The sequence below is a fragment of the Schistocerca piceifrons genome, chromosome 9 (assembly GCF_021461385.2).
Source record: "Schistocerca piceifrons isolate TAMUIC-IGC-003096 chromosome 9, iqSchPice1.1, whole genome shotgun sequence".
In the NCBI taxonomy this organism is placed as follows: Eukaryota; Metazoa; Arthropoda; class Insecta; order Orthoptera; family Acrididae; genus Schistocerca; species Schistocerca piceifrons.
In genome coordinates, this window is record NC_060146.1 from 176941145 (window position 1) to 176968456 (window position 27312).

The 27312-nt window shown below is 47.0% G+C and overlaps 1 protein-coding gene across 1 annotated transcript in view; it reads right to left on the minus strand.

The window, feature by feature from the left end:
* Positions 1 to 867: 867 nt before the first annotated feature.
* The window catches only part of LOC124717124 (speckle-type POZ protein-like), an 86854-nt gene continuing 60409 nt past the window's right edge, over positions 868 to 27312 (minus strand). Inside the window, exon 3 of the mRNA XM_047243857.1 lies at positions 868 to 2157. Within this exon, the coding sequence (XP_047099813.1) occupies positions 1776 to 2157 (382 nt within the window). The 3' untranslated portion in view covers positions 868 to 1775. The remainder of the gene's footprint in view (positions 2158 to 27312) is intronic.

A 27312-nucleotide genomic window follows, 5' to 3' on the forward strand; every position in this document is an offset into this window, starting at 1 on the left:
ACCAATTGACTTCTGCTATTTTCAGATTGCAGTGAGTTCCACATGATCCTCACTTTTATTAAGCATCACAGTATTGGCTTTGAAAATGAATGACTTGTAAGCAGTACATTTGTATGATACTGGGTGGTAAGATGACATGTGTATAGTGGTGTCAGACACTGTAACTTTTTGTATCTGCTAACGTCGACCACTTGGAAGACCATTCTTCTGTGTGTAAATTTTATTACTGAATGTAAAGTAATTATAGCTTAATAGAAACCTATGTACACACACATTCACTGATTTATGGCAGTGGAATTTTCTTGTGCCTTTGGAGATTTGATTCTATCTAATGAGACTGATTGCTGTGTTTGTATATGGGTTAGTTATATTACATAAAACCAGTTGAGCTATTTGGAGACTTATGTTTTTAATTTAATCAGTTAACTGTTTTCATTCACACAACAATTATTGTTAAGTTTTAGCCCTTTAGCTGCAGAAGAATAAGTAAAATAGTGTGTTGTTTTGCTGCGCTTCTTACCTTAACCTCTGAGCTAACATACAATAAGAGGGATACATCATACAATCACGAGCACAACCAGCAAGAAGCAAACAGTAAGTGAATAACCAAGCATGCCGCGTATACTGCATGTCATCTTACAGCACAAGAAAGTAGACTTACTGACTGGCTGCCAGCGATTCAATTATTTAAGAACAATTGCCTGCTGTTTCAAAATGTTTAAAACAAATTTATCGCTTTACCCACCACAGACTGCACTAGTGTCATTCGTACTGCAATCACCAATGCAAAACAAAATTAAATAAATTTAAGTTCATGAAATAAATCTGACAAACCTAAGTTCTAAAACACCAAATAAAAAAAGTTACTTCGCAGACATAAAAGTTTATTGGTACGAGCCCCAAGCATTCCCCCAGAATAAGAGCACTGGGTATGTCTAAAATGCATTTCAAATTACAAAAAGAAATCAAAATTACAATCCATGGTTTTCAAGAAAAACAGCAGGTGCTTTAAACCTGGAAAATTCAGTGTAACTAGTGGGTGCTGACATGTAATATGTTCAAAATGTTTTAAAAACCAGTGTGTTTTTTCCAGCTGCTGCTACCCGTTGACTGATTTTCTTGAGAGCTGCCGGGTGTGTGCCAATGGCTTCAATCCACTTGGCGGTGCCCACCACCCGCTTGAAATGTAATCGGATGAACTCCACAGATGAGTTTAACAATTCGCCGCACTGGTTCTCAATGGCACAGACAGCTGTAGTGACAGCATTATCCACAGTGAGCTGCCCCGACAGGCGAGTGGCGCACTCCCTCTTCAGGTCGCAAAGCTCAAACCTGTGAGCTGCCACTAGGAGTTCTGCTGTGGAGTCACCCAGATTTTTCACACTTCCAGTGTATATATAACGCAGAATCTCAGCCAACACTTCGGGCTTCACATCTGGGACCTCTAACTGGCTCTCCTTCGACACCTCAGAGTCGAGCCGCAGCACACGGGCGAAGAAGGGGCTACGTGCCGCCAGTATCGCTCTGTGTGCTCCTGTCTCCACATTCCCGGTACACAATTTAAAATCTGCAGAATTTCCAGACTCTAGCAGGAAATGCAGATCCTTTTTGAGACCGGACTGCGGTGCTGGCTTAACTGCTACTCCACACTGCTGCACTGCACACACCAAACTGATTTCATATTTTAATGTACACACGTCCTCAAAAGTTTTCGAAAATAAAAAAAAAACGTTTCCCCTCTGACCCTTCTTTAATGATTATGTCTTCCACACTACTTAATTTCCCCCTTTTTGGTGATCTGAAGTGAAGCTCTGACCCACCCTTACATCCCCAGCAGCTTTATTTTCTAACAGCTTTAACTTCACATGATACTTTTCTCCACGGTTGTAGAGTCTCAGCTCCCACTGAATTGTCTCAGGATGCCAAAAAGGTGCCGATGAGACAAAATTTCTGCCCTTGGGCCAGTTAAGTAAGCCCATAACTTCCCAGATATATACCACTTTTCTTCTTTCACAGTGTGTGTAGCCTGTGTCCCTCACCGTGTCCAAACTCCCAGACCATGTCACAGGAGTGAGGTGTTCTGGTGTGAGCTCCGCAGCTGGAGAATTCACTGTGGTGGCATCTGACTGTGAACCTGATGTAGCAGGTGATGAACACCTATGGAGAAAGATAAAAGAGCTATGTCATTCAGTAGCTTAACGATAAAAGCAAATACAACAATCAATCAGAGGCTCCTTGGAAAATTCAGCAGCGGCTCAGCAACATTACTACTGTACATGACACTGCATTGTATTTGATCTCTGTCATAAGAGGGATATCCATTTTGGTATATTGCACCAGTGAGTGAAGCTACAGCTGCCATCTTCGTGCCACAGCGTTCGTAAATTCAGCACGTATCTAGCGGTGGTAACGTGTAGTCAGTGTCTCTGCTACTTTGCTTTTTGTGTTGTGTTAAAATGTGCACAGCAGTATAAATTCTGCCATTTGTGAGGTGCTCAGAGTGACCGCCAGCTTGCCCCAGCAGTGAAGACGTGGCTCACTACCCAAAGCTTTGATACTGATGCTGAACTGCATGCCAGACTGAGAAGACCGTAAAAGAAGTCCCAACTACAACAAACCTGCCCCTGCTCCAAAATTAAAGGAGACCTTACATCTTGAAACAAAAACCACTTTCACAGAGAAAACCAAGGAACAGTTCAACCATCCATGGAGCTTCTGCTAACATTAAATTTAAGGAACCGGAGAAACTATACTTAACACGAAAGGCTGAAAGAAGGGGACATTCCACCAATATGTGAGATATCATCAGTATGGCTCCACAAACACATTGTGGGGGTGGGTAGTTATGTAGGAGGAAACAATGGGTGAGCCAGGTATGACCAATCAGGGTGTATACGTGGACAAGGAAAAAATATTCCCGGATTTCCCGGTTAAAATTACACTTTCTCCCGGATGACAGAATATTTTCCCTTATCAATCCTTTGAATGATTATGGTTTTATACACGGGCATACAATTTCCCGGCACTTTAGAAAACGAAACTCAGGGAAAAAGACACCTTTTGGAAATATCTTTAATGTGCAGCAACATGTACGCTGCGTATTTTCGTATTATGCAAGTATACATTGGAATTCCACCAAACACCGCATGTTACATTCCGAATCATTGAAATAGTGATTTCGATGCGCTTTTGTAAGCCGTTCGTAGCTCATGTCACATGATCTCGCCAGCCGATGACAGTGGATATTCGGAGCATATGACACGTGATGTAGTCAGCCAACAGCAACATCACTGTTAAGTAGCACGAACTCACAAACAGGGAAAGTTAATAGTTTAATATACACAGTGTTGCTACAAGAAACGCAAAGCTTTTGCATATAATACTGGTCTCAAGCTGCAAGAGAAGTTAAGCTTTCGCATATACGCTTGATCTTTTTTATGCATGTTACACTTTTAAGATATATCACACAAACGTGCCAGTAAAATTTTTACTAATGACATAAATGTCTGATCTTCAGGGTTCGAAAGTCTTCTAAATGGATCGTCATCAAAGAATTGATTTTTAATTGAGAGTCAAACGTTCTGTGATTTAATAAATTCATGGTACATTTTTGCACATAGGTCAACTTACGTAAAAGGATATTTACTTTGAAAGTAACGCTTTTCAAACCACCGTTCGCAATATTTTCCCGTGACCTGTTAGAAATGTGTTCGTTTCAGCAGTTGTCAGAGAGCGTAGATAATGAGCGAGACTGCACTTGGGTAGCTATCATAACGTAGGAAGCCCGTGTGTACGTACGTGTAGAACATTGAAAGATCATACATTATGTCATAAAAGAAACAAGACATCAGAGGATGCTGCATGAGCATCGGAATTTTGTGAACCATATTAAAATGTGAACATTTAAAGTGCACACTTAAAGGGCACATTCATATGTCCAGATTCCCAATGATGTAGGCCTCGACCTGATATTAAGCTTTTCAGTGTGGTTTTCGGAATGTAAATTTTCTTGGAACACCGGTACTGTATTATACCATGTTTGGTTCTTTATTACGGCATAATGCCGTACGTGCTATAAAATGAATGAAAACGTGCACTTGAAATACAGCGAACAGTTGAAACTAGCCAGAATTGTGGAATTAAACATTTCGTTTCAAATACATTGACTGCCTCTGCGGAAAAGGTTAACAAAAGTCAAATTTCTTCAGCCAAACAGACAAAAATAACTTCATTGTTCCGTAAGGCAATTAATGCTCGAGTGTCAGAAACGTGTAAATAAAATAAAATCTGAAACTAATGACATATTTCAGCCTTCCGTAATTATGTGAATATGTTTTAATTCACTTGATAGCTCGCGGCCACAGATAGGAGAAACAGTAAAATCACAAAATGTAAACACGGGTCACGTGGAGACTACCTACTATAACTCAGACTGTTCTGTGCATCAGCCCCGGACCTACGATATTTGCGAACCGGGTCAAAAAAAAAAACATCGAATTTTCAAAATATGTTTATCTTGTAGCGCACATCTTTCTGATGAGTCTGAAACATAAAACATGTATATTCGAGGAAATGTAAGACATATTATTTGGTCATAAGTATGCCAAAGTGCAGTGCCACACCTGTTCCTAAAGTATTTTTCTACCCCACGTCCAAACTATATTCAGGAGAGTGGTAACTGAGATGTCCTGTGGTGCCTCTCCTACTCCCAGTCGGCCGGTTTGACAGCCTGCCCCTCTTTTAAAAAATCTCGCAATTAATAGCGGATGGGATTATTTGCAATCGAGAGAACAAGAACTCTTCAGAAAACCTGAATTCTTTATTGCCCATTAGTTAATAACTTGCAGTTTTGTGTGACATAAAATTAAATATAGGATATATAAAACCAACACTGACAAGAGATAAGCAAGAAATTACACATTTCTTCAAACCGTAGCTCCTAGCATTTTTTTTCTCTCTAATCTTGCTACAGCTTTACATGGCATGCTTTCCTTTCTGTGAAAGAATCTATTACATCATCAAAGTTCGTCAAACGTTTTGCTACATGAAAAATCGAAATGTCGTTATCTAATACTGAAAAATCTGTTAATACAAATAGTACCCAAGACCGGTGTGGTTTCTTGATTTTTTTTTTTTTTTTTTTTTTTTTTTTTTTTTGGGGTTTAAGTGCCCTCAGCTACTGAGGTCATTAGTGCCCAGTCACAATCGTTAGAGCACATAGAATCTAGTAAAACTAAAGGAGGGGGGGGGACCCCAGAATGTTCTGACAAAGATGCAGATAAAATAAGTGAAGGAGTTAGATGTCTTTGGACAAGCCAGTCAAAGTAATGAAACGAAGAACACGAACAGCTGCTCGAGCGTCATCAGCTAAAATATCCGGTAAAGTAGATGGCAGGGACAGGACAACACGAGATTCACTAAAGCGGGGACACGACAATAAAACATGGCGCACTGTTAATGCATGACCACACAAGGGCACTGCGGGGCTGGGTCACCGGAGAGTAGGTAGCGGTGGCTAAACCGGCAATGCCCAATCCGCAACCTGGTCAGAAGGACCTCTTCTCGCCGAGATGGTCGGGAGGAGGTTGTCCAAGCAGTTGGGAACAGTTTTACTGCCTGGAGCTTGTTTTCTTGAAGTGATGACCAAGTATCCCACCACAAAGACTCAAGCCTCTTACAAACAACCCCACCAATGTCAGATGACGGGACACAATGGGAGACTGGCCGAGGCAGGAGGACTGCAGCCTTGGCTGCAGCATCAGCAGCCTCATTCCCAGGCACTCCTACATGGACGGGAACCCACAGAAAGCTGACAGGAGAGCCATCAAAAGCAGAAGAATGGAGGGACTGCTGGATCCGTTGCACCAAGGGATGAACCGGATATGGAGCTCCAAGGCTCTGAAGAGCACTGAGTGAATCAGAGCAGAGTACATACGATGAATGGCGGTGGCGGCGAGCATACTGAACGGCCAGATGGAGAGCAAAAAGCTCGGCCGTAAAGCTGGAACACTGGTCGAGGAGCTGGTATTTACAGGTGCCGGCCCCGACGACAGAGGCACAGCCGACACCATCGTCAGTTTTGGAGCCATCAGTGTAAATAAAGGTGTGACTGACAAGTCGCGCACGAAGTTCGACAAACCGTGAGCAATACACTGCAGCCGGAGTACCCTCCTTCGGGAGCGAGCTGAGGTCGAGATAAATATGAACTGGAGCCTGGAGCCACGGTGGTGTCGGACTCTAACCCTCTCTGAAGGTGGTAGGGAGGGCAAAAGCCAATTGTCGAAGCAGGCGACGGAAGCGGACTCCAGGGGGCAGCAGGGCAGACACATACAACCCATACTGACGGTCGAGAGAATCGGCGAAGGAGGTCTGATAAGAGGGGTGGTCGGGCATTGACAACAGCCGGCAGGCATACCAACAAAGCAGTACGCCGCGCCGGTAGGTCAATGGTAATTCGGCAGCTTCAGCATAAAGACTCTCGACGGGACTAGTGTAGAATGCTCCGGTCGCAAGACGTAACCCCCAATGGTGGATGGAGTTGAGACGGCGTAAGTGGGATGGCCTAGCAGACGAGTAGACGAGGCTCCCATAATCCAGCTTTGATCGGACTATGGACCGATACAAGCAAAGCAGGACAGTGCGAACCGCTCCCCAAGATGAACCACTAAGAACTCTGAGGACATTAAGGGAACGTGTACAACGGGCCGCCAAATAAGAGACGTGCGGAGACCAACAAAGTTTCCTGTCCAGTGTGAGCCCTAGAAACTTAGTTGTTTCCACGAATGGGAGAACAACGGGACCGAGATGTAAGGATGGCGGAAGGAACGCTTTATATCGCCAAAAGTTGATACAAACCGTCTTCTCTTCAGAGAACCGGAAGCCATTTGCCACGCTCCATGAGTATAGGCTGTCTAGACAACGCTGAAGGCAGCGCTCCAGGAGGCATGTTCTCCGGGCACTGCAGTAGATCGCGAAGTCATCGACAAAAAGAGAGCCTGAGACATTACGTGGAATGCAATCCATAATTGGATTGATCGCTATGGCAAAAATGGCTACGCTCAAGACGGAGCCCTGAGGCACTCCGTTCTCCTGGAGGAAGACGTCGGACAATACGGAACCCACACGTACCCTAAACTTTCGATCTGTTAAAAAGGAATCAATAAAAAGGGGCAGGTGACCGCGTAGACCCCACCTGTGCATAGTGCGGAGGATACCTCCTCTCCAACAGGTATCATAAGCCTTCTCCAAACAGAAGAACACGGCTACCGTTTGGCGCTTTCGCAAAAAGTTGTTCATGATGAATGTCGACAAGGTCACAAGGTGGTCAACAGCAAAGCGGCGGTGATGAAAGCCGCATTGAACACTGGGAAGTAGCCGTCGTGATTCAAGAATCCAAACTAACCGAGCGTTAACCATGCGCTCCATCACCTTACAGACACAGCTTGTAAGAGAAATGGGGCAGTAACTAGAAGGAAGGTGTCTATCCTTCCCGAGTTTGGGTATAGGAACAACAACGTCACGCCAACACATGGGGACCTGACCTCCGGTCCAGACGTGATTGTAGGTACGAAGAAGGAAGCTTTTGCCTGCTGGAGAAAGGTGGGCCAGCATCTGAATGTGAATGGCATCTAGCCCCGGAGCAGAGGACCACGACAGTGCAAGTGCACGTTCGAGTTCCCGCATAGTAAAGGGGGCATTATAATTTTCCAGATTCAGCGAGTGGAAGGAAGGTCGCCGAGCCTCTTCTGCCTCTTTCCTGGGAAGGAAGGCAGGGTGGTAATGAGCGGAGCTTGAAACCTCCGCAAAAAAGCGGCCAAAGGCGTTGGAGACATCCACAGGATCAACAAGGACCTCATTACCTGAAGTCAGGTCAGGTACCGAGGAATGGGCCTTAATGCCTGACAGCCGGCGCAGGCCACCCCAGATGACAGAAGAGGGAGTAAAACTGTTAAAGGAGCTGGTGAAAGAGGCCCAACAAGCTTTTTTGCTGTCTTTGATGACTCTACGGCATTGCGCTCGGAGTCGTTTGTATCCAATACAATTCGCCAACGTAGGATGGCGGCGAAAGGTGCGTAAAGCACGTCGTCGAGCACGGATAGCGTCTCTACAAGCCTCATTCCACCAGGGGACGGAAACGCGACGTGAAAAAGAGGTAGTACGAGGAATGGAACGCTCGGCAGCATGGATGATAACAGCCACAACTGAGAAAATCGTGGTCCGGAAAGGTCACCAGGGAGGAGTAAAGTCCCCAGTCAGCTTTTGGTATGTTCCAGCTCGACGGACGTGGGGATGGGGTGTGGTGCAGGAGACGAACGACACAGGGGAAGTGGTCACTCGAATAGGTGTCAGAAAGGACATACCACTCGAACCGACGGGCAAGAGTGGTAGAACAGATCGAGAGGTCCAAGTGGGAGTAGGTACGAGTAGAGTCCGAGAGGAAAGTCGGGGCGCCAGTATTGAGGCAGACAAGATTGAGATGGTTGAAGACATCCGCCAAGAGGGAGCCTCTCTGACAGGATGCAGGAGAGCCCCAAAGGGGATGATGGGCATTGAAGTCGCCAAACAATAAAAACGGCGGAGGAAGCTGAACAATCAGGTGCATCATGTCGAGGCAGAAAGAGTAATACGGACAGCTATTGCTTGGAGTGGGGTGGTCAATGGGATGGGATGGTAATAGACATCGTCCCGAACGAGCAACATGACCCCACCATGAGCTGGAATACTGTCCGCAGGGGTGAGGTCAGACCGCTCCGAGGTATAGTGGGGAAAAGCAATACGGTCAGTTGGGCGCAACTTGGTTTCCTGAAGACCAAGTACGAGCGGACAGTGCAGGCGGAGGAGCAGTTGTATTTCCTCCCGATTAGATCGAATACCTCTTATGTTCCAATGTAACAAAGCCATCGCTAGTCAGAAAAAAGGGGGAATGAAACGGGTGAAGAGCTGGTCACCTCGACGGCCGCAGAGGGCCAGGTTTCGAGGGAACAATGCTACAACCGGCGGGAGGCGGATCCTGTTCCATCGAGTCGTCGCCAGCTACGGCCGCTTTCCCGGGTTGCGTAGGAGGGGCAGCATCATTCACCGATGAGAGGCCAGCTGAGCGCCTGGCAGCAGAGTGTCCCAGTGAAACTGAGGACTGCCGGGAGCTGTGACTCACGGATGGAGCGTCAGACGAAATGCGCCGGGGTGGAGAGGGGGATAAAGACTTCTTCTTGGAGGCCTTCTGGGAAGTCCGATGAGGCACCGGGATGGTGGGCTGGACCCGAAGAAGGTCCTACGCGCGGGGTCTGTTTTGGAATGCCCGACCTCGGAAGCCGGGGTCCGGAACGTTTCCCCGATGGATGCCTGAGAAGAGGATTGCTTCTCAGGCAGCGGAGGGGGAGGAGGAGGGAGGGTGGCCCCTGGGGCAGAGGGCCGTGAGGGAGGATGATTTGGAAGGGAGGGATTTGGGAGGCGGAGGCATAGACCCCGGAGGGGGTGAGGAGGTGGAGGGGGGACAGGATAGGGGTGAGGATACTGTGGAAGGAGTGGACACGACTGAGGCAAACGAAGTTGTCAACGTCACGAGATGGAGGCGGTCATACTTATTCCTGGCCTCAGAATAAGAGAGGCGATCCAAAGTTTTTAATTCTTGAATCTTCTTCTCCGTCTGATACGCGGGGCAGTCTAAAGATCTAGGCGAGTGCATGCCAGGACAATTGAGGCACCGAGGTGGTGGGGTGCATGTATGTTCGTCATGAAGAGGACGTCCACAATCGCCACAAAGGGGCTCAGCCTCACACCGTGACGACATGTGCCCAAAGCGCAAACACCGAAAGCAGCGCATAGGAGGCGGGACGTAAGGTCGCACGTCGCACCGGTAGCACATCACCTTTACCTTCTCCAGGAGAACGTCCCCCTCGAAGGCGAGGATAAAGGCCCCGGTGTCGATGCGACGGTCTTTGGGGCCGCGCTGGACTTGCCGGACGAAATGCACACCTCGGCGCTCCAGGTTGGCCCTGAGCTCCTTATCAGATTGCAGCAGGAGTCCAGATGAAAATAACCCCATGCGTCCTATTCAGTGCCAGATGCGGGACAATGGACACTGGGGTGTCCCCTAGTCGATCGCACGCCTGGAGCACCGCCGACTGAGTGGCGGTGGTGGTCTTTATGAGAACGGACCCCGAACGCATTTTACTGAGAGCCTTGATTTCCCCGAAGATGTCCTCGATGTGCTGGACAAAGAACATGGGCTTGGAGGTGGCGAACGTCCCTCCATCGGTCCGAGAACAGACTAAATAGCGGGGGAAGTACTTCACCCCAAGCCGGCGGGCCTGTCCTTCCTCCCAGGGAGTGGCCAAGGGGGAAAGGGCAGGAGAACCAGAACCAGAGATAGTACTTTTCTTTTTAAAAGACTCGGCCGCAGAGTGACCCGATACATGTTAACGTTTCATCTGCGAAACGTCCGCCCCGATACCACCCACTCCGACCAGGGGCTCTCCCCACAGGTGCCACCCAGCCTTAGCAAGGGCCACCTGGCAGGATGACCGTTGCAGGGAGTCCTGATGCCCCAAGGAGACGGACATCTACTCCTTGGCCGACATGGAGAGGGTGCAGCTCAGGTATCGGCAGTACGATCCCTGTGTTGTCAGGGGGCTACAACCTAGAGGGTACATGACGACCCCACCACAACGGGCTGGCTACCGTGCTGGATCTCGGGTGCCATGGAAAGTCCAGCATGATCGTAGGTGCAGATGGGGACGCACTATGGGCGTAACTTGTGCAACCCATCAGGCGTTTAGGCCCAATTTGAGGAATAGTGGGTGTGGTTACAACGCCGTTAAAATGCAGAGTGCCAAGGTCGTAGTGCACTGAGGACCAGTGAGACACCACGTAAGGTGTCCTTCCCCAAAAGGCTCGTACTTCTGTAGAATTTTGAAAAATGGAGGTCAAACCCCAAGGGGGACCATCACATGGAAGGCTGAAACGGTTGAAACTCCTTTTAGTCACCTCTTACGACAGGCAGGAATACCTCGGGCCTATTCTTACCCCGGACCCGCAGGGGGGTTTGTCACTGTCTGCTAGATACAACAAAATATGCCTTTCTAATATGGCAGCAATTATGTAACACACCAAATAAACGAGACTGTTTTGGCACAAATGGCCATTTTTATAACACAACAGAATATAATCCAATAAGTACCAATATCAAATGCCTATTAGGCCTACTACAAGCAAAAAGCTTTATGTTAGGGAACAGTTTCACATTTCATTTATACGCACGAGGTTCTCAAGCATGAGATCGAAAAGTAGTATTACGAAATTTTTATATAAATTTGGAATAGTCTTATTCTTCCATAATTTGTGTGATGTCCCGGTTTCTTCTCCTTCCTCGTTCTAACAAACAATTTTGTAATCACCAATTCTGTAGCTATTTCTGCCACTGTCAAAATTTGTTCACCGATTAACTTCACTAATCCTGCCAGAATCACAGGTTTAGTTATCCCGCGATTATTCTCCAGTTAGGTGTTCGTACAACACGTTACTTCCAGAACAGAACTTAGCGACTGCTAGCAGGGGACTGTACTACTGGTCCTTACTAGTGTAGCGATCTGGCCAAAAATTTTCAGTCAAAATTTCATTTTCTTGGCTACTACAAGAAGATAATACGTAATCTTACTCGCCTGTTATTCCTGTTAGCCGTTTACTTCCACCCTTGTAGTCTCGATCTATGGATTCCGCTGGTAGTTATAACAACGCTGATCACTCGCAAACCCAATCAATGACGTAATCAGACAACGATTGGCATTCATCCGTTCGGCTTTACTCCCTCAGTTCGTATTGCCCCGTCCCGTTTTTTGTCTGCGGAAAGTTTATTTCTAGAAGCGACGAGGATTCTCTTGACAGAGACATCACGTACACTATGCATGCATTCAAAAGTCAACTTATGATTCATTCAGAAATCAACTTAAAATGAGTTCAAAAATGTTCAAAAACCAACAGGGAAGCGTTTAAAAATCGTATGAATAATCGATAGGCAAAAGTGCGCTGGATGCTAGGTGCTTTGGGAAACAAGTTTTTTTTCCTCAAGAATATGAATTTGACGCCCCCTTTTCCCGCTTGCACGAGCAACGTGCGTCGTCGCATATGGAGCATTTCCTTTGCAATTTAAGTTATTTTCGTTTCTTTCTCTCGTTTATGTTTTATTGTTAAAGTATTATTCAGCAGCAGCGGGATAGAGTAATATCCTTTGTTAGAGTATCAGTTCTTACCAGTCAAAATTACAAAAATTTAACTGAAAACTAAAACAATGAAAAATTCCCGGAATCCTAAAAATATCCCGTGTTTTATTCCGGTTTTCTCCCGGATGAAAAAATTCCCCGAGTTTTTCCCGGATCTCCAGGTTGTCCCGGGTCGTATACACCCTGACCAATGCATATACGGCATAAAACAGTGGACTCCTTCCGAAAGGAGTGGAAAGAAGAGCGCCAAACTGCAGTAGACTCCTTGATTGTGTGGAGTTTATTACTATGAGCAGCAGTGCTCCAGATGGCATTCCACTATTGCGGAAAGAAGAGATTTGACATAGATCTGCAGCTGGCATCATGAAAGGAAATGAGAGTAAGTATCTGCATCTCTAGCCAAACGGTCAGCCAATTCATTCCCTTGGATGCCCAAATGACTTGACCCAGATAAAGATGACTGAACAGGTGGTACGCTCAAGGGCAGAGAGAAGTACACGGATAGCAGAGACCAATGTGTGACGAGAGTAGCACCAGTCGATAGCCTGCAGGCTGCTCATGGAGTCTGAACAAATTAAAACACTGTTGAGGGAGGCCTGAGAAGCAAAAAGAAGGGCCCTGTGAATGGCTAGAAGCTCCGTTGTGAACACACTACATGATCCCAGCAATAAATGGTGCTCAAAGTCAGTAGGAGACGTGAAAGCGTATCCCACTTATCAGTAGTCTTAGAAACATTGGTGTAAAAGATGGTGGCACCCTGGAACTCTGCAAGGATGGCACAGACATAGCACTGGAAAACCATAGGCGCAACAGAGACTTTAGGGCCCTGGAATAGATCAATCTTAATCTGTGGTCTAGTCACCATCCAAGGAGGGGGACAGGGTGTTTATGGATGGAAAGACATGGGGTGCAGTCCAGTGAGTGGAGATGGTGATCCCGACAGAGAGAAGTGAGGTGCATGCCAACCGGCAATCCCACCCGTGGGCAGATGTTAGGAGGGAGACATCCCTCATTAGCGTAAAGCACGGGGTACACAGGACGGTCAGGGAATTGGCGAATGGCGATTGTGTAAGAAACGAGGAGTTGGCTCTGTCGGATGTGTAGAGGAGGAATCCCCGCTTCTGTGAAGAGACTATCAACAGGACTAGTGCGAAAGGCACCAATAGCCAGACGCACTCCACAATGATGAACAAGGTCAAGGAGTTTCTAAGTGGAAGGAGCTGCTGAGCCATTAACCTGATTACCATAATTAGTCTGGACACGACCAGAGCACGGTAAAGATGGAGAAGAGTGGAACGATCTGCACCCCAAGATGTGTGGGCCAGGAGGCGGAGAGCATTAAGCTTCTGCATACATGTAGTCTCAAGGTGACGAATGTGGGGCAGCCGTGTCAGCTCGTTATAAAAAATAAGGCCCAAGAAACGGGACTGTACTACAACATCGAGGAGCTGGTAGCCTAAATAAAGTTCTGGGTCAAGGTGTACTGTGAGTCGATGACAAAAATGCATAACCCGCATTTTGGAGGGAGAAAAGTGGAAGCCGTGGGCGGTGGCCCACGCAGAGGCCAATTGGATGGCACCTTGGAGCTGGCACTCAGCAGATGCTACTGAATGGGAGCTGTACCAGATGCAAAAATCGTCGATGTACAACACAGGGGGTAACCAGAGGCCCGACAGAGGTTGCAAGCCCATTGATGGCAATGAGGAAGAGTGTGACACTTAGCACAGAATCCTATGGGATATCATTCTCCTGAATCTTAGGGGTGCTGAGCGAAGTGCCAACTTAAACCCAGACAAGCCGGTAAGATAAAAACTCACGGATAAAAATCCGAAGGGGACCACGGGAGCCCCAGTCGTGGTGGGAAACTAAAATGTGATGGCGCCAAGCCATGTCATATGCCTTATGTAGGTCAAAAAACACCGCGACAAGATCCAAGTAGTAGTTGGAGATCGCCCTGCCCGGAAGCCACATTGATACGGGGACAAAAGGCTCTGAGATTCGAGTAACCGACATAATCTGAAATTGGCCATCCTTTTGAGCAGTTTACAAAGTACATCCGTAAGGCTAATTGGGCGCTTGCTGTTGAGAGACGTTGGGTTTTCCCTGGTCTTAAGGACAGGGAAACTATACTGTCTTGCCATTGTGATGGAAAGGCATCTGTGAGTCATATGTGTTTGAAGGCCCTCCGGAGCTGTTGCTTCTGGGGTAATCTGAGTGTCAAATCATCTGGTCGTGGACGGAATCCGGCCCTGGGGCCGTGTCTCGACAGCCACATGGAGAACTACGAGCCTGCACCAATTCCCATTCTGCAAAGAGTGTATGATAGGGCTAAATGTCGTGTGGGATGGTACAGAGGGGGTCTGTTCCACTGTGCATTTCTTCCGGTGAAAGGTAGTAGGGTAGGAACAGAACAACGATACTGTCACAAAGTGTGTTGTGAGGTGTTCTGTGAGGACCAGTGGATCAGTGCACAGAACACCTTGGAGGTTCAGACCCTGGACAGTTGACTGTCACTGGCGGTCCAGAAGGCTACGGAGCTTTGACCAAACCTGTGATGAAGAGGCATACAACTCCAGAGAGGAAACATAGTGCTCCCAGCATTTCTTTTTATTCCGTTTAATAAGGCAACGAGCCTTAGTACGGAGACACTTAAAAGTGAGGAGGTTGGTCTGTGTAGCATGTCGCTTAAATTGCTGCAGTGCAAGAGACCTGTGAAGAGGGGACAGCAGTGCCAGCAGCATGAAGAATAGTGGCAGAGGTGCTTTGCACAGCTCCATCAATGGAATTAGAGAGGAGGGTGTCAAAGTGGATAGCAGACATATACAAAGGCCAATTGGACTTGTGGAATGCCCAACGTGGGGGCCTGTATGCCTGGTGGCTGCAGGGAAATGATAGAATCACTGGAAAGTGGTCACTGTCACAAAGATCATCATGGAATGACCAATGTAGGGAAGCCACGAGGGCAGGGGAGGAGATCATGAAATCAATAAGAGAGATGGAGTGGCACTGAAGTGGGTAGGGGAACAACTATTGAGGAGCCACAAATCGAGGTCCATGATAAGTTGGTCAATTAGGATACTCCTACCCACTGAAGTGACACTTCCCCCACAGTGGATGAAGGGCATTGTAGTCCCCAAGGAGGAGAAACGGGGGCAGGGGTGGCTGGATTAAGGTAGAGAGTGCAATGTGAGCAAGTGGCCTACCTGGAGGGAGATAGACATGGTGATTGCTGGACTCATTTGCACTCTAACCGCTATACGTAGGGGGATCAAGTCACTAATGACATCAGAGCGAACCAAAGTGCAGGCCCCACCAGATGCCGCCCCGGGGCCAGCGCAGTTCGACAATATGCCCGAGGACCACGAAAAGCCGGAGAGTGTTCATCACAGAAATGCGTTTCTTAAAGAAAGAGACAGAATGCAGAATAAGAGACAAGACACTGCATTTCCAATAGGTGATGACAGTATCCATTGCAATTCCACTGCATGATCATGTGGCTTGAGTCCAAGGTAGACATTAAGCAGCTGAGGAGGTGGTCTGGACACTTGCCAGTAGTTGTCACCGACAACCATAAATAAGATGTCGACTTAGGTTGCGAGGGGGAGATGGCAACTCCGGGGCATTGGGGGCACCTTTTCTTGGGATTTATGTTTCTTCTTCTTCTTCTTCTCCTCCTCCTCCTTCTGAGGTGGAGAAGGGTCTGTAAGATATGGAACCGAAAGAGAGCAGGCGAACTTGGGGCGCACAGATGGTGTGCCTCGTGGCCGAGTGGTGATAACAGTTTCTGGCCTGAGAGGGGTCCTGGGAGAGAGCCCGATCAGTGGCAGATGCTCAAGAAGGGCTGCACTTCTTCGGCCAAGGAGGGTAAGTAGCTTCCTGAAGGGAGGTCGTGGGAACTGCAGGGGGAGGGGGATGCGAGAGTGGGACGGGGCTGGGGTAACGACGTGGGAGGAGGAGGAGGAAAGGAATAACAGAGGCAAAAGTTGTAGACAGTGATACTGGATGGAGTCTCTCATACTTCTGGCAAGCCTCCGCGTAAGACAAGTGATCCAGAGACTTGTACTCTTGGATTTCCTTTTTTCTCTTGTAAGCCGGGCAATTCGGTGAGCAAGGGTAGTGGTGGTCAACACAACTCACACACACAGGCGGTGGAACACAGGGTCTTCCCTCATGGAGTGGGTGGCCAGCCACCACACAAAGGGTTCTGCCGTACAGCGGGATGACGTGCCCAAAATGCAAGCACCAAAAGCACTGCAGAGGTGCAGGGATGTACGGCTTCATGTCACATCTGTAGCGCATAACCTTAACCTTCCCCGGGAGGCTATCCCCCTCAAAAGCCAGAATGAAGGCGCCATTATCAGTGCGGTTGTCTTTGTGACCCTTCTGCACACGCCGAACAAAATAAATGCCACGCTGCTGCTCCAGATTTGCCCGGAGTTCCTCATCAGTTTGCAGGATAGCGTCCCTATGAAAAATTACTCCCTGGACCATATTCAAAGATTTGTGAGGACTAATAGACACTAGGACATCGACAAGATGATCACAAGAACAAAGAGCTGGGGACTGGGTGGCAGAAGAAGCTTTGATCAACAGGGAGCCCGACCGAATCTTACTAAGAGACTCCAAGTCACCAAACTTGTCCTCTATATTTTCCACGAAAAACAATGGCTTTGTGGCGGTGAATGTGTCCCCATCCATCCTAGTGCAGACGAGGTAACGGGGAAGGTTTCATCCCAAGATGGTGAGCCTGGCCCTCCCCCCACAGGGTAAGGAAGGTTGCCGGGTCTTACGAGGCAGCATTCAAGGATCCTTCACCATTCGAAGAGACGGCCATTTGAGAACGGCCATTCTTTTGCAGCTTGATTCGCTTCAAGCACCAAGCATCCGCTCTGATACCATCCACTCCAACCAAGGTCTATCTCCATGGATGCCACCCAGCTACAGAAAGGGCAGTCTGGCACAGGGGCTGTTGCCTGGAGTTTCAATTCTCCGAGAAGATAAGCATACATGGGGAGGGAACAGCTCAGGTATCAGTAATGATCCCTGTGTCATCATGGGGCTCAGCCATATGGGTACATAACAGCCCCACCAGACAGACTGGCTGCATGTGCTGGTGACCTAGTAGGGTGGAAGCGGGCTACAGTGGGGAAGGGACTGGGGGAAGGAAAGGGGGAGAGGAATCCACACTGTAGATGCTAGGGAGGGAGTTCTTCCCCACATGGCTCATACTAAAAACACGAAATTTTGAAGTGGAGGTCAAACCTCAAGTGGGGACCTAAACGCCAAAATGGATTAATGAACAGGCAAAAGAGACAAAATTGCAACCAATACTGGAAACCAGGTCGATAGCCAATTGATACAGTCTATCTAGTAAGATTGTTATCAAAAAGAAGACTCAAGAAATGGAACAAGGGAATCACGGTCAGGTATCTGGCATCCAGTTTGAGCTTCGGACTGGGACGGATTATAAAACAGCAATAGAAATGTACCACCCGCGATTTTATGGAGGAGAATTGAAAACAGTGTGAGAATCCATGTGGCGTGTGCTGGATGGCACTCTGCAGCTGTTTCTCTGCAGAGGCCACTGAGTGGGAACCAGCACAGGAACAGAAATCATTCACATACAGAGTAGGGGTGACCAACTCATCAACAGTGATGAGGGAAAGAAGTATACTTAACACAGAGCACTGTGGCATGCCATTCTCCTGGATCTGCAGAGAGCTGAGAATGGTGTCACCCTTAACTCTGAACGACTGGTGGGACAGGATTTGGCTGGCAAAAATTGGGAAGGTGTACCACAAGCCTCACTCTGAGTGCAAGTAAGGCGTGATGCACCAATCCATGTCGTAGGCCTTACAAAGGTTGAAGAAAACTATGATAAGATTGTGGTGCTGAAAAAAGGCATGCCAGAGTGCAGTTTTCAACTGAAGCGGAGGATCAATCGGAGACAGTTGGAATGGGTGTCCACATTCACCGCATGGAGTGTCAGCTGTACAGCGGGAAGATGTTCCTGTAACGGAGACACTAAAATCATCTCATGGGTGGCGGGATGTACGGTTTCATGACAACGATAAACCGTAACCCCGACCTTCTCTGGGACGGTATCCCCCTCAAATGCCAAAATAAAGGCACCAGCATCAATGCTATTGTCCTTACGGCCTTTCTGAATATGCCTGACAAAATGAACACCCCACTATTCCAGATTGGCATGCAGCTCAACAATTTGAAGAACAAGGTCCCTATAAAAAATGACTCCCTGAACCATATTCAAAGGCTGGTGAGGAGTAATGGACACCAGGACGTCACCAAGATGGTCACAGGCATGTAGGGCAGCAGATTGGGCAACAGAGGTAGCTTTGATCAACAGCAAATCTGACTACATCTTACTCAGAGAGTCCACTTCGCCAAACTTGTCTTTGACAGTTTCCACAAAAAATACCTTCTTGGTGGTGGTGGTGCAAGCGTTCCTGTCATTCACGGCGCAGACCAGCTAGTGAGAAATGGGTTTCACCCCCAGAGGGAAGGGAAGGGAAGTGAAGCACTGCCATTTGTTACACAAAGTGGAAATTGTGCCCAAGTCTTTCTGTAAATTCCTACAATCATCCAAGTCAGTGTAGACCCATACACAACTGTGTCATCAGTGGAAAAATCTTATAATGCTGCTTATCCTGTCTAATGTACCATTAATGTATACTGAAAATATTCAAGCTTGGTTGGATGATTAAAGGGACCAAACTACTAGGTCATCAGTCCCTGTTTCCTAGAACAGACAGTAGATCAGAGATAGCCTACTGTGCAAAACTCAGGGGAACAAATCCTAAAGATCTACCAAAGGTCAACAAAGGTGAGATAAGGCACAAAAATAAAAAAGGGACACACAGGAAGAAAGGCAGGTGAGGTATCCCCTCTAGGGTGCAGCCACAAGTCCCGAAAGAGTGCAACTGAGGGACATAGATACCCAGCCCCCGCCACTTACTAGAAGTACCCCACTCGAAGCTGCCTACGAAAAACTAGCAACAGGGACAGAGAAAGCGAAAGGGAAGCACAGAGAGAGACTAATGATGAACAAGTCTAACAGACCAGGTGAAAGGGGGGAAGAAGAGTAACAGAGCAGGTAGGGTGATGGCCCGGCTGGATGACCGAGCCTAGTCTTCGCAGAGAAGACAATAGTGTTCTGCCAACCGCTCAATAAGGTTAAGAGTGAAAAAGTCCCTTCACGAATAAAACATAAAACTAAGTCAGCCACTGAGGCATCATCTCCTAACATGGGGGTATCGAGTCAGAGATTAAAGAGTCTGCCCCAGGATGGCTATGCTGGGACAGTTCAACAAAATGTGGACTACCATCAAACATGAACCGCAATGGCAGTGAGGTGAGTCCTTGCAACGGCCGATGCGGAGCTGGCAAATAACGGTAGAGTCCATGTGAGAGGCCTGCATGGAGAACCTCCATAGATTCTTAAGTCTCCTTTATCACCTGTAGTTTGTTTGGTGAAGACAGAGCGAGCCATACTGTATTCAAGATTACTAAAATATGACAGCATAATAACGATCGGAGGTCTGTTTCCAGAATACCAATCTCAACAGCGGGTTTACTGGTAGCCAATTTGGCCAGGCTACCAGCGCATTCATTCCTTGGGATCCCAACGTGTAGCCCGGGGTCCTGACAAAGGTCACCAAGTTTCCACATTGTTCAAGGGCATACAGGGAATCCTGGATAGCAACGGCCGAGGGATGGCGAGGGTAACACTGGCTGAGAGCTTGCAAACTACTTAAGGAGTTGCTTCGGGTGAAGAGAACCCACCAGTGCAGGAACAGTTATGTTCAAGAGCATGAGAGATGGCTACCAACTCCGCAGCAAAAACACTACAGCATTCCGGCAAGGAGGGCTATTCAGTATGTCCCACGTGAGTATAAGCAATGCCTAGATGACAAGGAACCATCGAGCCATCAGTATAGACTACTTCTGAACCCGGGGATGCGCAGAGGATGGAGAAAAATTGGTGGCAGAGGGCCTCGGGAGGAACCGAGTCTTTCAGACCTTATATTAGATCAAGACAACGCTGTGGCTGAGGGATGCATCAAGGACATGTACGTGAGTATGCCTGAACGAGAGGTGGAAGACGAAACAACTGGAGCTCAGAAAGGGAGACCAGATGTGGATTCTGATCGTAATCCCTGATCTGGGTCGCTATTGTGGGAGATGGATTTGCAAAGAGGAGACTGTAGTTCAGATGGTTAGGGGAGCTGCGAACATCAGTAGCATAACTGACAAGCTGTTGTCGGCATCTGATCCGCAATGGAGGGACTCCAGCCTCCATGAGTAAGCTGCTGTTCACAGGGCTACTTCGAAAGGCTCACGTTGCAAGTCGAATCCCATAGTGGTGTCGAATCCAGTAGCTGCAATGCTGAGGGTGATACCAAACCATATGCCAGACTCCGATAATTAAGACACTGCACCCTGACTGGTGTTATTCAGGCAGTGAAGTGTATTAAGGTGCAGCCATAATTTTCGCTTAAGCTGGTGAAGATGGGGAATCCATGTCAACCAAGAACTGAAGACCAGCACTAAAAAGCGGTAAGTCTCCACCACACTGAGTAGTTGGTCATCTAGCTAAAGTTCTTGTAGTGTGTGAACGGTACAATGCTGACAAAAGTGTACGATGTGAGACTTGGTGGCTGAAACCCGATAGCCATGGGTAAGGGCCCATGTCTTTGCCTTACGTATGTTGCCCTGCAGTTGACATTCAGCAACATCCACACTTGAGGAGCAATAGTAGAGGCACAAGTTGTCACCATACAAGGAGGGTTTGACTGAGGCCCCCCAACTGCTACACCTCTCATGGCTACTAGAAAGAGGGACACTCAGTACAGAGCCCTACAGAGCCCAATTCTCTTGGAGATGAGGGGTACTGTGGGAAGCACAACTCGAACCTGGAAAGTATGGCATAACAGGAAGTTCTGGATAAAAATCGGGAGCAAACCACCCAGAGTACCCACTCATGTGAGCTAGCAAGGATGTAGTGTCATAAGCCTTTTGTCGGTCAAAGCAGACGGCTATAAGGTGCTGACGTCAGGCAAAAGCAGTTCGAATGGCAGACTCTAGGTAAACCACATTATCAGTAGTGGAACGGTCTTGGTGAAAACTACTCTGGGATGGAGCGAGAAGACACCAACACTCAAGGAGCCAACACAGCCACTGGCTTAACAAGCATTCAAACAACTCACAGAGAACATTGGTGAGAGTAATTGGGCGATAACTGTCCACCTCTAGAGGGTGTTTACCCAGTTTCAGTACTGGATAATGATGCTTTCTCACGATTGTGATAGGAACTCACCCACACTCTGGATACGGTTAAAGATAGTAAGAATTTGACATTGACAATCCAGTGATAGGTGCTTGATATTTAGTTGTGGATGTGGCCCGGCCCCAGTACAAGGGCAGTGGGCTAGAACACTGACAAATTCACACTTGCTGAACGGAGCTTTATATAGCTCTAGATGTTGTATAGTGAACGATAATTGCTTTCACTCACCTGCTGTTGTAGGACATGAAAGGCAGGTAGGTAATTCTCAGATGCAAAGTCTTGAGCACAACGCAGTGCTGAATGTTTGACGATGGCATCTGGATTAGTGTAGAGTGACCTGTGAAAGGGAGGTAAGCGGCCTGATGGTTGAAATGTACCGTTCCAAGCATTCATATTTCCATCATTTTATTAACTGGCGAACGGTGGCATTTAGCCTTTTAAAGGCAGTGAGGCATTCCATCGATGGGTGCCACTAATGATGTTGGAGAGCTCATCTTCAATCTCTAATGCTCTCTGTGATTTCTGTTGACCAAGATACCGTACTCCATCGGGGCAGGCCCGAGAAACAGGGGAACACCAAATCCGCTGACAAAAAAATGGCTGTAGTTGTATTCTGGATTGACTCATTGATATATCTATGTGATAGAAAGATAAGGGCGACAGCAGAGGCTAAAGCACCCTAGTCAACACTGAGCGGAGCCTATCTGGGCAGGTATCTATGGGAGTGATGCTGAGGGAGTGCAAGGAAGATTGGGATGTGGTCAATACCATACAGATCACTTTGGATTTTCCAGTGGATGGATGGGAAAAGACAAGGGCTGCATATGGAAAGGTCAATGACCGTGTATGAGGGAACCAGTATTCAAGAAGCAAAGATCAAGTTGGGCCACTAAGTTTTCCAGGTCTTTACCGCAGCCAGCGATCGGGGTTCCACCCCACAAAGGGTTATGGGTGTTCAAATCATCCAACATTAGGAAAGGTAGGGGGGAGCTGTGAAACCAATGCAAACAGTATGTTCTGAGACACTCCACCACTGGGAGGTAGGTAGCCACTGCAGATGGTAATATCCTGAAATACCCTAATGCCAACAACCAAAGACTTCGAAGGTACAAATTCACTAGATAGTGCGTGCAGAACGTATATGCAAACTCCACCCAAACTGTCACAGGTAGCACAATTTTTATAATGTCCTCAATATGCACAATTTTTATATCATCCCCAATATTCACAAAGAGCTGGCAACTGTTTTGCTGGAAACCAAGTCTCCTGGAGGGCAGTGAAGAAGGCACAGAAACTGCTTAAAAGATGTCATAGCTCAGCCAGATGGAGGGGAAAAAAAGTGTCTGAGAATAATGTTGTCAATGTACTGTGAGGTCCTGAAGGGACAACTTCTGCAACTGGTAGATGGGTTATGGTATCGACAGACATAGGTTCTACATTCCATTGTGCTGTGTGAACTGGGGCCTCAGGAGTGCAACAGGTGGGATCTGGTGGTGTGGGGCCATTGGAATCTCCTTATTCATGAAAGATTTTTTTTTCTTTCTCTCTCCTTAGAAGATTTGGATGATAGTGAGGGTTTCAGGTAAAGATGATGATTGCAAGGCCCTTTGACAAGCAGCCTGTGGCTCCTTCAGCCACTGGCTGGTGTCCAGTAGTAGATGTTGGACAGAAGTGGTCCAAGCAACCTCTTCCTGGAGAGAGAAGCTGGAGGAAGATGATTTGCTTTCAGCTGTGAGGTGGGACCAACGTCCCTGGTGTGTGGGAACCAAACTGTCATGAAGTAGGTATGGGGGAAGCAGCAAGAGGGGAGCCCCGGACCATCGGGTGGGGGGGACGGGTACAGTTGAGCAGCTCTGAGGGCCCACTACAGGAAGTGTAACAAGTGGGAGTACCATTGCCAAAGAGGTTGTCATCATCATAGCTATAGCATATGACATGGTTATACATGCTGGGTGCAACCACTCTTACTTTTTCTTGGACTCTTGATAAATTAGTTTGTCCAGAGTCTTATTTTCTTCTCTCTCTGGAAAACAGTGCAATCTGGTGAGCATGGAGAATGGTGATTTCCATAGTTGACAAAGATGGAGCATTGCAACGTGAAACCACATGCCCAAATTTCAAACACTTGAAGCACCAAAGGGGGGAAGGGGAGGGGGCATACCGTTTCATATCACATCAGTATATCGCCACCTTGACCTTTTCAGTCAATGAATCTCCCTCAAAGGCTAAGATGAAGGCACTGGTAGTGACACTACTGTCCTTTGGCCCCCCTACATACACGACGGACAAAGTGTACACAGTTTCACCACAGGTTGGCGCATAGCTCATCGAACTGTAAGAATGTATCTCGGTGGAAAATGACGCTCTGAACCATATTTAGACTATTATGGGGAGTGACAGTTACCGGTATGTCACCCAGCCTGTTAAAAGCGAGCAACGCCCGTGACTGCGAAGGATATGCTATTTTGATCAAAATTGATGCACATTTCCTTTTAGAGATAGCCATCATTTCCCCAAACTTGTCTTCTAAGTCCCCACAAACGATAAAGGTTTTGTGTCCAAGAAAGTATCTCCATCAGACCTTATGCAAACTAAGCATTTGGGGGGAGGGGGGCGGTAGATTTGTTTCCTGCTTGGCCCTACATTCTCCACACAGCTTAGCCAGTGAAGGGAACATTTAGGATCTTATCTTTCTGCATTAAACAAGAACTTTCTCTCCACAGGGACTGCCAGGGGCCGTATGGGCACCAGTGGCAGATACATTCATCCACTTCATTTCATGGCTCATCCACCATGGTGCCACCCACTCCGAATGAGAGCTCCTCCTGTGGGCACCAACCACACTCAGCTACGTGGGCAGTAATCTGTTGCTTGGAGCTCTATGCCCTAATCACAATGGGCACGTACTCATTGGCATAGATGGAGAGTTTTAAGCTCAGGCACCAACATCACACAACAACAGACTGTCCCCTGTGTGGTCAGGGTTACCAGTGTGCAGGCACTTGATCACAGAGATAAGGAATCAAGTGGTTTGGGCAGCCAATGACATAGCAAATATTTGTATACTTATCAGAAAAACGGGCATCCTGTAGCTTCCTACAGTTAACAAGGGTCAAAATTTAAACATTACACCTTTTCTCCAGCTCAGGCAAACTGGTTGCTTCTTTTGCATTAGGTGTGATCTAGAGTGGATCTTAGGTGGCTCATAAAAGCGTCATTTTTTCAAATGTGATTCCTGGCAAATCTCCATAAAATCATGATTTATCATACATTCTTAAGATGTTCTCAGGACCCTTTAAACTTTTTCGATATCATTATCCATTACCTAGATCCACAGATTCAAAGTTACCATGCTACTGCACATAATGTCTAGGTTTCCATCTATACTCCGCAAACCACTGTGAAGTTCACGGCAGAGGATATAGCGACTGTAGAAGTTATTAGGGTTTCCTCCCATTCCATTCACTTATGGAGAGTGGGAAGAATGATTAAAGGAATGCCTCTGTGTCTGTTGTAATTATTCTAATCTTGCCCTCAGGATCGCTATGTGATCAATACATAGGAGTTTGTAGTATATTGCTAGTCATCATTTAAGGCTGGTTCTTGAAACTTTGTTACTAGACTTTCTCAGGATAGTTTATGTCTATCTTCAAAGGTGTCAGTTCAGTTTCTTCAGAATCTCTGTTACACCCTCCCACAGATCAAGCAAACCTATGACCATTTGTGCTGCCCTTCTCTGTATTCATTCAACATCCCCAGTTAGCCCTATTAGGTGCAGGTCTTACTTGAGTAATATTCTAGAATGGGTTGCATGGATGGTTTGTAACCAATCTCTTTTGGAGACTGATTGCATTTCCCCAATATTCTGCCAATAAACTGGTCTACTATCTACTTTACCCATAACTGAGCCTATGTGATCATTCCATTTCATATCCCTATGAAGTGCTACACCCAAGTATTTGTACGAGTTGGCCAATTCCAGCTGTGAGTCCTTAATGTAGTTATAGGATATTACATTTTTAATTTTGTGAAGTGCACAATTTTATACATCAAAACATTTGAAGCTAGTTGCCAATCTTTGCACCACTTTGAAATCTTGTCAAGATCTCACTGAATATTTATGCAGCTTCATTCAGTCAGCACTTCATTACAGATAACTGCATCATCCGGAAAAAGACTGAATCGTAAATTTAGTTTTCACTGACATAGTGAACACGTGGCAACAGTTCTAGAGTCATCGCCAGGGTTCCAAAGTCTCCAAATTGTATTTTTAGCCGGCGTTTTGTCACTAACAAAACTTTATGCTGCACTGTGTTTGTATAATCGGCATTTCACTTCTATAAAACTACCTCCAAAGTGGGCTACAAAGAGTCTTAACATGCCTGAAAAGAACTTGCAATGGCTGCAAAAAAATTATGTAAAACTGGAATGAGTGCAAATTCATTAAAGTATTTATAATAATATTTTTATTATATTGAGATGCAAATCATAAGCTGGGCATGTTCCATGCATTGTAATCGATGAGCAAAGTATCCAGAAAAAATGTAAAGCAAATGATTTTGTGTTAATCTTATATTATGCGTACATGTACCTTATTCGTGTGTGTATAAGTGTATGAATTGCCAAAACTTTACTGACCTGTAAAATTTGTTTTACATAAGCTGCACACCCTGCTGTAGCAGGGAAAAGAAGGAAACCAGCAGAAGAATGCTCCTGCCAGAGCAGAAAAAGGCAAATATGTACCTCCTTAAAAGACTGACAGAAAAGTGAGGAACCAGCTGGCTAAATCATCATACCGCCTTCACACCACAAATTTTGAGATGCAAACATATTCACATTTTTCTGTGCTGAAAGGGATGGTTGAAGACAGAAGGGAGAGTGAGAGGGAGAGAAAGAGAGGAGATAGTTATGCTGGAGGGAGAGAGAGAGAGAGAGAGAGAGAGAGAGAGAGAGAGAGAGAGAGAGGGGGGGGGCAGTGAAAATGGCTGGAGATGGAAGCGGCTGGAGCAAAAGAGGGAGGAGACAGTGGAAATGAAACATACAGGTAAGTGGAGACAATACAAAGGCTCAGAAGGTCTGAAACCTCCCAGACTGGTGAACTTTGAAGTTGGAGAAACTAAAAGCAGAAGGAAGGCTTAAAAATCCACTACAGAAAGGGGTTGGTTGTCCCCAAAAAAAGCTTCAAATGACTGACATCATTTCACTGGCACTAATAAACTCGAGAACGCGATCGGCTGAGCGTGTGTCATCTGCTAAAATCGACGATATATCAGGCGACAGCTGTAGACGGGAGCGTAACGGATTAAAATAGGGGCACTCAATTAAAAGGTGTCTTACCGTCCACAGCTGAGAGCAGTGGGGACAGAGTGGGGGAGGATTGCCGCTTAAAAGATGTCGATGTCTAAAAAGACAGTGCCCTATCTGAAGTCGAGTTAAAATTACCTCCTCCCGACGACGCGTTCGGGAGGAAGAGGTCCAAGCACAAGGAAGAGCTTTCACGTCCCGCAATTTATTATGGGAAGTGTCGACCAATGTGCGTGCCATAAAAGAACAACACGACGACATAAAACGCTCCGTAGATCAGCGAAGGGAATCGATTGAATAGCTGGCCGAAGAAGAGAGACTGCAGCCTTGGCTGCTATATCGGCCGCCTCATTTCCACAGATACCAACATGTCCCGGGAGCCAGAGGAACGCCACCGAGACGTCCCCCAGGTGGAGCAAGCGCAGACAGTCCTGAATCCGGTGGAGCAGAGGGTGCACAGGGTAAAAAGCTTGGAGACTGAGG